The 12733-nt window shown below is 38.0% G+C and overlaps 1 protein-coding gene across 4 annotated transcripts in view; it reads right to left on the minus strand.

Moving 5' to 3' along the window:
• Positions 1-12733, minus strand: part of CEP112 (centrosomal protein 112) — a 160662-nt gene that overhangs the window by 125360 nt on the left and 22569 nt on the right. For all 4 annotated transcript variants that reach the window (XM_041485834.1, XM_041485835.1, XM_041485836.1 and 1 more), the window contains exons 9-12: positions 4693-4779; positions 2799-2898; positions 1537-1655; positions 391-534 (exon numbers count right to left, since the gene is read on the minus strand). In XM_041485834.1, coding sequence (XP_041341768.1) covers positions 391-534; positions 1537-1655; positions 2799-2898; positions 4693-4779 — 450 coding nt within the window. The remainder of the gene's footprint in view (positions 1-390; positions 535-1536; positions 1656-2798; positions 2899-4692; positions 4780-12733) is intronic.

Consider the following 12733-nt stretch of genomic DNA (forward strand, 5'->3'; position numbering starts at 1 on the left):
AGGTGATTGTTTCAGTGATTGTTTCATTGGAGTCTGCTGTGAGCTGTTTTCATTCTTTGGCCAATCAGGGCCAAGCTGTGTCAGGACTCTGAAGAGAGTCATGAGTTTTCATTGTTATCTTTTTAGCATTGAGTAAGTATCCTTTCTGTATTCTTTAGTTAGTATAGTTTAGTATAGTATTCTTTAATATAACATAGTATTATAAAGTAATAAATTAGCCTTCTGAGAACATGGAGTCAGATTCACCATTCCTTCCTGCCATGAGGGCACCCTGCAAATACAACACCATCCAACCTGGCCTTGGGCACTTCCAGTCCACAAACCCAAACAAATGGAATTTAACATTTTAAGCGACACTTGCTGTCATGAGAGGTTCAGAACCAAACCTACAGTTGACTGTGTCTGCTGCAAATACTCCTCCTCCATCTTGGCCAGCCGGGCGTTGGTCTCCTCCAGCAGCTCCTGCATATCTTCCGTGTGCTTCTTCCGGATGTTGAACTTCTCCTTCTCCATCTCAGCCACAGCATCATGGAGCTGCACCAGAAAAACAGGCACAAAGGAACAAATGGCATCTACAACTAGCATTGAGAAGTGTTAAATTATTGTAACATGTGAGTACAATCAGTGAAAAAGCCCAGGTATTCATACTTCTGTCCTCTCTGAAAATATTGTTTCTCTAAAAAAAATAAATAAAATTGTGGCTGCCCATCCCTGGAAGTGTCCAAGGCCAGGCTGGACAGGGCTTGGAGCAGCCTGGGACAGTGGAAGGTGTCCCTGCCCATGGCAGGGGGTGGCACTGGATGAGCTTTAACATCCCTTCCAACACAAACCAGTCTGGGATTCCATGAAAAAGAAAAAAACCCAAACAAAAAAAACCACCCAACACTGGAGCCTCAAGATCTTCATCACAAAGGACAATTTATGATTTATGATTATGACTTGCCTTTAGGAAGGCAAGAATTAAATCCAACTTCATTTCTACATGCAGGGCAGCAAAAAAATTAAATTGTACAGCAAACTTCATGAAGAGAGGTGGGTTTGTCCTTTCTGTGACCCTCCCTCTCCTGAGAGGGGGAAACAAGACAAATACTGACAATAATCTGGACAAAGGTGACACTGTCTCACAATAAACATGCTCTTCCCTTTGCTTCGCTGCTGTCTTGAGTTGAATAATAAATACAAATATTGAAGAATTCATGACCCATTGCAAGACTAAGAGTTCAAAGGAATCACCGTGACAGCAGGTAGCAGCAGGTTTATCCAGATTAAAATTCCATGTCAGGTCAACCAGAAATAAACACTTCCCTAACAGATCCAGAGACTTGCCAGGAGGCCAGATGAGCCCCAGGAACAGGGTGACCAGCTGGGTGCAAAAGCATCAGCAAAAACAGTCTTGATTACTTCAGGAAAAAATAAAATCAGCACAAAAACCACCCCTGAAACATATTCTGTATATTTATTTTTTGAGTGACAAAATGTATTATCCCAGATAAACACTGCGGGAGTCTGTCAAAGGAGGGAAATATTGTTCATTACCCTTTTCTCCCACTCATTGTTCAAGCAATCATTGGTTTGCTCACACATCTTCTTCAGCTCCACAATCTGCTGCTCTTTGGCTTCTCTCACAACTTGGGACTCACGAACAAGGGTCTGAACTGTTAAAAATGGAAAAAAATAAACAACCATTCAAGACCTTTGGGATTTTTCAGTGTTGGCAGTAGATACAATCAGTTTATGTCAGTTTTCCAACTGACCTGGCTTTCTGATAGTTTTTAGCTCTTAAATACTTAATGCATGTGCTGCTTTAAGATGTACTCTTAAATTCTGTGTCATTACAAGGTGTTCTTTCTTTTCTACTTTGTTTACAGAATACCTCAGAGAGAGTTTTGCTTCCTGAAGGAGTAAATATACATCAGCAAAACTCTGTGTAACCTCAAGAAAATAGTTCTTTTAACCTGATTTTATGAGCATCCTTAAGAGACAAGGTTCTTGTGAAGGTTGAATGCCCAAGATATACATGAAAATGAAATTCCCCAACTTAAATGGCAAGTGATGACATCACCATTAGTGGAAAAAGGGGGTCAATATTCACACTTTCACTTTGTTTTGAGGATTTTCATTAGCTGGAACAGTGTGGGCAACTCCAATTCAACCTGTTCCAGGCAAGAGCAACCACCAGCCCCACATCCCTTGTTGGATAAATTACTTTCCCAAGGAGCAGGAACGGAACACTTTTCTTTTTTGTCCATAGATTACCAAACTCCTGTATTACTTTTCGGTGTGGTTTAGTCCATAGTGTGAATGGACTACAAGGAATTCTGAAAGAAACTAACATTGAAAAACTGCTGACAAGCCACTCTGAGGGTGAGTTTTGTACTCGTGACACACTCAAGAGTACTCATGTTTGAAATCTCCTGCCACCACAGTCTTAAAAATAACCCACTGTGGTTTGATTAAAATGTACTGAATGTATAAAAAAATTAACTTTGAGCCAGAGATTCCAAAAAAAATGGAAAGAAGTGGCCAAAATATTTCAGTGGCATCAAAGAAACTTATTTTGGTGACGCTCATAAAACCTGTGTTCAGTGTAATAGATCACAGGCCTCTTGGAACACTTGGGTTGGAACAGCAGAGACAACTGAACAAGAATCTCAGAATCCAAAGGAAAAAATTAAATCAAGAGTTGCAAATGATGAAGAAAGGGATGTCTGTAGAAGGAGCACGCAAGCCCACAGCCACAAATGAATCCAGTACAATACTATCACCACACAGCAGACAACCACGAGGATAAAAATCACCTTTTTTCTCCAGTTTTCTTATCATATCCTCAGACTCCTTTTGTTTCTTTAGGTGGGTGGACTTCAGCACATCTATTTCATCATTCTTTCTATCCAAAATCTGCAGAGAAGACTCGGAATATTTTAATGTAAGTCCAAAACATTCCAAACTACAACCAGTACACAAGATACCTGGTCTGCAAGAAGTCCTCAGGTCATGCAAGATTAAGTGATTGAACCTAAATCATTTTTCCAGCTACAACTGTCAATCCATAAACAAAGAACTGGTTTAGACAAATGTAGGAAAAAGCAGATTAAAAAGCAGTTTCACGTTTTAAGGTGAGTTTTTTTGTTTTCCTTTAAACCTGGGCAAACCCAGGGCTGCTTTTGTTGAGTTTGGAAGTTTCATGGTATTATTGCTGCAAATAGAGAAGATTTCCATACTTATGTTGCCTAATAGTATTTAAAAGCATCTAAAATTCTCTGCAGATTCAAGAAATATTTAAATAAGTTGGTGAACTTCATTACAGTCTTTTGTGCTTCACCAATTGAAATTCCTCACATGGATCCTAAGGAACAATGGACTGGAATAGGAGGGTAACTACACCCACATTTCTGTACAGGCTGAGTTTGGAAATAAAAAAGCTTGAATATTTGCACACTTTGAGATAGTATTTTAATTTAAACTTTGTGTTTAAGATAAAGATTAAAGTCACAGAAATTTTATAACAGTGCCCCAAATCTCTTACCAAACAGAAGCTTTAATCTTAAAACAATATTACTCCATCTGCAATAAATGTTTTGTGTCTTTAAAGATTAATACGACACTATTTAACCTTTTCTAAAATATCCAACGTTATTAAACGACTTCAAAAGACGGAATTCTAACATCAATTAGGAAGGGATGACAACTCAAGGGATGAGAAAGCATTTAAACTATTTCTTATTCTCACAAAGCTGTTTCCTTTAGACTCTCAGCTTTGCTCACTGCTTCTGCTCCAAGGCCTTGAGAACAGATGAGCCAAATATGCACCTGACCAAATATTAACATCCTCTCAGGAGGCTTTGATGTGTCACAGAGTTGTGTCAACCAACTTCCTCCAAGGCTGTGACTCAGTCTTTAGGAAACAAAGCAGAGGCACCGAGCGATGCCGGGCTTGGAGCGGGATCAGCGCCGCCGGGACCGGGATTCCCGCTCTGTCCCCGGGACCAGAGCCCTGCCGGGGCACCTGGCATCTCCCGGGACTTCACCCCACCTCTAAAACATGGGACTGAAAGTAACAGTATGATTTGGGGTGGGTATAATCCTCCCAGGAGGGCTGTTATGTGACACAGTAAAGCAAACCCAGAGAGCTGGAGCCATCTTAGTGCCGCAAGAATTCAGAGAGCATAAACTTTAAAAATGCAGCAACACAAATCAAGGGGTGATTGGTGACCTGCCTCTGCTCGAAGACAGTGTCAAAACTGAGACAGGACAGCCAGCACTGCTGCTGGATGAGCCTGAATACATGTGATATATCTGCGGGTTTTTCTGCTGTTATATTTTGCATTTTGTCCATGAAAAATTAATTTTGTTCAAATTCTTCTCTAACACAAATGTTTTCTCTCTAACAGAAAAATCACGAGTTTATGATTTCCCACAGAAGTTGTTATGCTGGTAAAATAGGTTGTCTTGTTCTAACAAACAAATTGCCTTGTATTTTCATCTCCTTTCTGCAAGTGCTTTCTCCTTCCTAAGTAAAATATTCTGCATTCCTCTCAGTTTATGCCAACTGTTACCTACAATTTGACTTCCACTGAACATTAATTGCAATTGTGAAGAAGCTAAAGAACAACTGATAAATATTTATGATAATCATAGTCTCTATTATTGTTTAATACACTGCTTTTGGAAAAAAGTACAAACACTTCTTACCTTTTGAACATCAGCATCGTGCTTCTGTTGTAATTTCAGTTTTTCTTCATGAAATTTGCCTTCTGCTATTTTCATTTTCAATTCCAGCTTTAAAAACAAAACAGAAGAGATACATGATTTAAATAAAGAATAAATTACACCAATGACCTTTTCATAACTTTTTAATAATTCATTTATCTTTCAGAAGGCAATGGGGAGTCACCAACAAAGAAATCTTATGAAAAAATCGATATAAGTTTCTCAATATTTTCAGATTTATTCGAATCAATTGTTATCAAAGATGTCATCCTACAACATTTCTTCAGAAAAATGGATTTGTAGGATATTTTAGTTGGCAATAAATACAACTGCTACTGCCCAAAACAAGTTATCATCCTTAATTTAAATAAACACTTAGGAATAAAACTTTAATATTTCTGTTAATATACCAAGTTGAGTAAACTCATTTTCATTTCTTCAGGCAGGTGTTACATTTACACAAAGAATGTCCTTTAGCCCAGATGCAGGTTTGTTTTTGTTTGTTTTCTATTATTCACGGAGTTCACATTATAAACACATTTCCTTTTAAAGGTGACTTATGATGGGATTAAGGATTGGATCACTGAAATACATTTCCTGTTCTGCCTGTGTTTGTTCAAAGCTGTACTTGAACCCCTCCAACACAAAAATACATTGCCAATTCTTACTCAGAGTCTAAGTTTCCATCTTTCAAGTATTTTTTAATCTCCTGCATGTTTTGAGTACGCCGTTAAAGGCGGTCTTCAGGACAGCTATGAGAGGAATTTCAGCCTCTCAGGCTTTTCCAGAAACCAAAAGTGACACCTTGAGTTCAGACTCAGGCTGTTCCACTCCTACACTGATTAACAGTCACTGTTCAGAAAGCAAAGACTGAAAAGCTTTTCCAGAGGACAGACTCTGATCCCCCTCACTTTAGAAAAGGAGCACCAAACCCCCTCCAGGAGATGACTCTACGTGGTCTTTGGCCAACAGAAAACTTTGTATTTGACTTTTGGTGCTGAGGTCCCCCCACCTTGAGACTGGACACTGCACTCCCATCATCATCCAGCCACTTCCAGCTCTCACATTCTTATTTAGCTCAACTCAGAACCAGACTTGTAATATCCCAACTCACAAACTCCACAGGAATTAACAGCATTATTCATTCTGCCTTTATTTTCCATGCCCTTGACTAATCAAAAGTTGCCATTCAAGCATGAGTCTTTGTCTCACACAGACCAACACTAAACACAGTACAAATTATTCTTTTTTATATATGACTCATTTGTTTTTCAGGTTTGTTGGGACTTGAAAACATCACAACATTATCATGATTTGAAAATTTGAGCTACAAAAAACCAACTCAACTCAAAAATCCTCTGCAGGAAACACAGAAGGCTCCTCAAGAAGAGAAAAGAGAAGGAAGAGCAGAAAATTGTTTCATTTTCTGAACTCATCAACTGATGAGTTGTACCCAACAACCACTCATTACACCACAGATAAAGAAATCCATCTCCCAACTGTTTGCATATAGATTTATGCAAATTAATGGAGGAGGAAAAAAAAAATAGGTTGACAATTAATCCAAAGAAAATAAATCATATTCCCAGCTGTCAGCCAACACTTTTATCTTCCCAAAATAAGCATTATGATAAAAGTGCATCTTCTGTCCATGAAATCTACACATATGTATATATGAAAAGAAATATATGCATCTATCGCTGTAACAAAGTGACATTACAGAAGAAAATCTTAGTACCAGGTGATGAATAAGTGTTGATTTAATAAAAAGAGCAAAGTAATCCACTTCCAGATAGACAGCTTGTGAACATGCCATAAATAAATATGAAGGTAAAAACACAAATACCAGAAACTAAATATGAAAGAGACTCCAATCTATCTGAATTACATTAAAAGCTTATGAATGATTGAGGTACAGCTACTGCCCTCACACAGCTACTAAATCCACACAAATTACATTTCAAACTCATTAATAATGTCAGAATGTCTCAGCTGATGGAAATGAATCCTTGGTGGTTTGTATCAGCTGAGAGCTGGTCTAGGTTTTATTATTCTGTACAGTGAAATAATACAAAAATAAATCAAAATCGAGAATTTCACTCAGATTAAAGATGGACATACATATCTTCAAGTGCTCCTGATTGTTCTCAGCCACAGGATGTTTTCCCCCAGGCTGACAACAGAACTCCCTGTACTTGAAGCTGATTCCCACTTCTCATTAATCTTCCCCTTAGCAGCACCCTTGCACTTGCACCAGTTCCCATCAATTTTAGCTCATTAATTCATTACACCCCTTCCACCAGAACAGCCATCTCTTAAAATGTCACAGTTCTGGGACTGCTTTCCAAAAAGGACAGCTAATTGCAAACAAACAACTGGAAAAATGTGTCCAAGATACAGAAATCAGCCCTTAATGAATGCAACCACTGTAATAACACAGTAGGTTGCTTTTCCTCTGAATATTAGAAATAAAATAATAAAAATATAGGTGAAAAATCGCAAAGTCTAACTCCTCATCAGGTGAGGGCTAAAAAGGGAACACCTTGAAAAGTACTCAAGATCCTCAACATCTATAAACTTAATGAAGTTTCAGCATCCCAGGCACTTTTCTGCCCCATGTGCTTCATCCACAACTTTCCTAATTTTTAGGAATCATTGCTTTGCTCACACAGTCTTCAGCTCCACAATCTGAGATAAAATTTTCTAATTTTACCACTACATATAAAGGAATGTGAGAAGTCCCATATTAAAGTGTCTGAAATTCAACAGTTGATGTGCACATGAAGTTTTCAGCTAGTGTTGAGAGAAAAGCTGTGTTTGTGCTGAGTAACTGGTAAAAAAATAAATTAAAAATCTCCAACAGTATTTAAATATTGTAATGATCCATAGTTCCAACGCCACATGTATCTTCATCATAACTTATGGAAGCGTTAATTTGAGCATTTGCTGTAAAAACAATGATATATCAGTTTAAAAATCCAACACTCAATTTCTTGAGCGGAAAACTGCTGGAGAAGCCAGCAAACATGCGGACAACACCACAGCGTCCTATAGCAAAGCCTGGAGGACTGGTTTCATTTCCAAATCTGCTTTTTGACCCACCCTCTCTCTGAGGCAGACTCCCAGTCTCACCGCATACGTCGATACAAAACCGAGTCATGTAAACACGTTTTGTGCAGTGATCTCATGAAGGCTGGGGTGGAAGCAAAAGGGCTCAGCTCTCCCCAGCTGGGAGTGAAATGCCTCCCCTTCCATTTGAAAGCTGAAGCACATCATTAAATACTAATTTCAATCAAGGAATATCTTTCAAATTAAAGCCACACCAAACCGAGGTGGAGCCTGTCCGCAGATCCCAAATGTCAAATCTCAGCTTGTCCCAATTTCCTGTGGAACAGCTCTAGGTAACTGCATGTGCTGCTCCTCAGCGCACTGCCCTCTGCACTTCAGCTTGACTTTATTTATTAAACACATATTAAGAAACAAAATAACCTACAGCAGTACCAAAGAGCTTCACAAGTTTTGGAGAAACCAGATAAAACCAACTTTTCTAAGTCGTTCACTTTGTTAAACGCAATTTACGGCGCTCGCGCTTGTTAGTTTTAATATCTTTTATCACCAGTTAGGAGGCAGCAGAGAATATGAAATTTATGGCATGTTACCATTCAGACAAGGAAAAAAAAAAGTGTAGATATTTAGCTATAGTTGGGAGGTTTGCAACTATGTATGAAACGCAGCCATTGCTGTTGGCTGAACATCATTCCTTTGGATTTCTGTCATTGTTTATCCTCCTCACAAAGAGAATGAGGCAATTAAACCCTAAGGCCATGTAAACAATACTGATGTCAAACATCTGTGCTGTCCCTGTTATTTAAAGCCATGAAGGGTGGTAGCAACAGAGTAGCTTTTATGTGCCTAGTCACACTTTCTTCCTCATTTAAAAAAACAAAACACCATCAAAATCAGCAGATAGTTACCTGAAAATGGGGTTTTGGGGTTTCACTGTCCTGATCCCACAGCACAGCTCAGGTGTTAGGAACATTTAATAACTGTCAGGCTTAAACTGACAGAGCCCCATCTGCAACTGTCATAAACCTCCAGGGGAGGGGGGAAAAGTGATCTCTCCTTTTTTCATGACAGAGGACAAACATTTATCTTGTCCCCATTTACAGGAATTTGTTGAAATATTGAAATACCTGATTTAAAAGCAAATCAATAAGTGGGTTAGCAATATGAATCACTGAACTGCTGCCCACTTGTCTTCATTCCAGGGCTCACCCTCAGGCCAGGGGGGACATCTCGGAGCTTTAACATCCATCAGATTGGGGCTTTTGGCTATTTGACAAAACAGAACTTGTTGCTTGCCAGGTTTTGTTTTGTTTCGTTTTTTTTCCAAGCCTATGAATATATGGGGGAGGGAGGGAGGAAGCGAGGAAGGGGGAGAAGGATGTAAACAATAAATGAGAACTTCAAAGTAAGAACTAACAATGCAGAACAATGACTTGTATATCTTACAGTACACGACAAAAGTTATTTGTCTTGGTGCTCTGCAGCTGCTAAAAGGAATCAGTGCACAGCACACAAAGCTTTGATATTTCCACAGAAGAAAAAGGTTTCTTAAAAAATATCAACAAACAAGTCAAACTTTCTACCAAATTGTGCTTACTCAATTTTCACATGCAGGGTTAAAATAATAAATATTGATAATTTATACAATGTTTTAAACCATACAGGAAGGCCAAGACAGGAGAGACTGGACTTGCAAAACAGTCAAGATTTATTATAAATACACACTGACTTCAGACTAAGGTAATTTGGAACAGTGTATTTTACTTGATCATTAACAAGCTGTCTGATCTCATTGTGTCATTTCTGTATCACACTATACCCTCAAAAATTTTTAAGACTAGCTTTGAGGTATATTAATACTTTCCACATTTTACCAAAAAGACTCAGAGTATTTAAAAGAAAATCACCGGTGTGAAAAACAGGAAAAAAATTATATTTCATGACAATATATCTGAAGAGAAGTTTCTACAGTAAATGTAAATTTTAATCATATTGGAACTAATCTTCCATTTTCAAATGGAATAGCTGAAAACTTTGCACTCAGTTCAGAGGATGTGGAAAAAATACTGTTCATTTCCCATTTCAGAAAATAAACAAACTTATAACTACAGTTTGATACAATGCATCATTAACCACTCCAATTACAGCACTGCATATCAACAATGTTTTTATCCAATGCAATGACTGAGGTGAAATAAATGTCTTGGAAAGTCTCTGCTGCAAAGAGCTCAGGAAACCAGAGATGGACTGAAATAAAAACAGCATTAAACAAGTGAACAGCCAGAAATTAGAATGTGAAAAGCCCCTTTATAAACATGGCATTTTGCCCAGATTCAAAGGTCCCTCCACAAAAGTCCATGTTTATGATCTGGACTGGATTATTTGACCTAACAAACATTTATAATTCCCACCACATATCTACCCTTCTTTGTATCTTTACTCTCCAAAAACGATACAATTGCTATTTCCAGTTGCAATATTTTTACACATTACTCTTTAATAGGAAACTAGATATTCACTTAATAAAAAAAATTAGTATGACATTGCCCCATTCTTACAGGCACTAAAAAATTAAAGGTTTTGTGCTAAATCAAATGTTACCAGCTTCCCTCATCAAGGAAAATCTGACTTTTTAAATGACACTGAAATTAATAAACACTTGCTTGATACAGAGAAATAATTGAATGGACAATTGTTCTTATTCATATGTAAATGTCATTAGGCTCTTTCAAGAGAGAACAATGTATTTTTCATGGATTTCCATGCTGGGGGTGGTGGGAAGAAGAAGAGGAGAGAAGGAGAAGCAGAAATGCACCCAGCTCTGTATCCCAACAACTGTAATAAGTGGAAATGGTATTTGTGCTCTCAAAGATGTTTTCTCTGGCCAATGAACATAACATGGATATTAGCACTACAACATACCCTGTTATTTTACAGCTTTATTTGCAGGGTCCCACTTCCACATGGAACAAATGTCTGCCACCAGTGGGAGACACTGACATCAGCAAGGACTAAAAAAAGTTCAGTATACGTTTATCAATTAAGACAGCTTAGCCACAGCAGTATAAAATGCAATTTCAGAAAAGACAGCTCAAAAATGCAACAAGCTGTGTCTTGAGTTGCCAGCACCGAGAACTGAACCCAGCTGAATCCGTGAGCATGCAGGAATCACAGAGGTTTCAGAGGGATTTAGTGAAATATGAATGTAATGAAAGGTAGCACTTGAGAATTTCATGGAATTCTGCACAGGGCCCAGTCCAGTGAATGAGTCTGAATACAGAGTTACCAACACTGACTTTTTCTCCTCAGTGCTATTCCTCTCTTTTTTATTTTTATGCTGCATTTTAGCAGCTACTGAACTTTTTATACTCATTTCAAGATCTCCTAAAGCAGCCACTAAAACTGTACTCCCACCTTCTTTTCACCACTGCAACATCTAGAAATAACAGTGTACAGCACCTACTTTTTCTAGTCAACGTCTTTTCTCCTTTTAAAATCAGAATCTATACATGAAAAAAAAAGAAATCAAACTTTCTTCCTTTTTTTTTTTTTTTTTTCTGTAAAGAGAGAGACACTTTGAGGTACAGATTAATCATGCAGCAAAAGATTAATTCCCAGCTGCTTGGCAACCATCTGGACATTCTGCTGGTTAAAACACTAGTTTGAATTGCTAACCTACCCCTTTGATCTTTCTCAATGTCTCCAGCCCATATGTGCAATAATTAAAGACATAGTTCACAAACTATTGCAAAAAAAAAAAAAAAAAAAGAAAAGAAAAAAAACCACCAAAAAAACCTGTACATGTACATCTAGATCTCCACAAGTAGCCTGACTGGTATCAGGAATTATAAATCAGCAGCCAGTTTATGAAAACATGTCTCATCTTGACATCCACTGTGTGTCTCACACCAGTCTAGCAATAAAATAAGGTTTGGGGTTTATTACATTACATTCTGAAGAGTTATCAAAGCAAGGCAGGATGTGACTTCCTCACAAGGAACACAATGGACAACTTGCACATGTTTTTGGGAGCAGGACATTAATCAGCCAGGAATTATGTTAGCAGCAGTCAAGATTGCTGTGATTTTAAATATGAACGAACAGATTCCTACTCAGGACGATTACTCAGGGGTGAGAATCAGTTTACAACTGGATTCTCCATATAAATCACACCCTGCATTCAAAACAGACACAGGGGTTGTGGAGAAAAGAAGAAAATTCAAACGAACCAGAAAATAGTTGCTGTCACTGCCTGGAATATTTTCAAGGGGAAATAAAACAGTGTTTTCAGAAGTAAGTTGTCATAAGAAAAAAAAGTTGCAGAAAAGTGAAAATCACGATGAAAGGCACAATTATGTCATATCTGCCTTTTCTGGCCCCCACATATGGGTCACACTTGTGTGAACAGTAAGCAACACACGTTCTTACATTTTAACAAGAACTAAAAACCAGAATTAAAAACCTTAACAATCTTTACCCTTGGAAATCAGCATGACATTTATGAACAGAAGTATGGCTTGGACAGCCCCCAGTGAAGAGGATGACAAAAGAAGGGGAACAGCAAAGGAAGAGAACTGGAAAAACAGAGGAATAGTAAGAAAAAAAATGCCAACACACAAAGTTCCAGTTATTGTAAGACTCAGCTTTTGGGCCCACTCAAGTGCTTTCAGATAGTTCATCAAAACCATTCTCCTCCTGTTACTAAAAACCACAAACAGCCCCAGCACATCTAAGGATGTTCCTTGAGCTGTATCCAGCTCTCCTGATTCCATACACAGATGTTTCTATATCCATCCACCAAGATTTAAACTCTAGAGACACACACAGACATGAGCACACATTTTTAATTCAGTATCTTACACAAAAGAAAAATACTGATATATTTCTTTACCATCCTTGGAAAATATGAGCAAAAATATTTCTTTTCAATGAGTAAAAAATATAAAATCCATGATGT

The sequence above is a fragment of the Pyrgilauda ruficollis genome, unplaced genomic scaffold, assembly GCF_017590135.1.
Source record: "Pyrgilauda ruficollis isolate IOZ18807 unplaced genomic scaffold, ASM1759013v1 scaffold72, whole genome shotgun sequence".
Taxonomy (NCBI): Eukaryota; Metazoa; Chordata; class Aves; order Passeriformes; family Passeridae; genus Pyrgilauda; species Pyrgilauda ruficollis.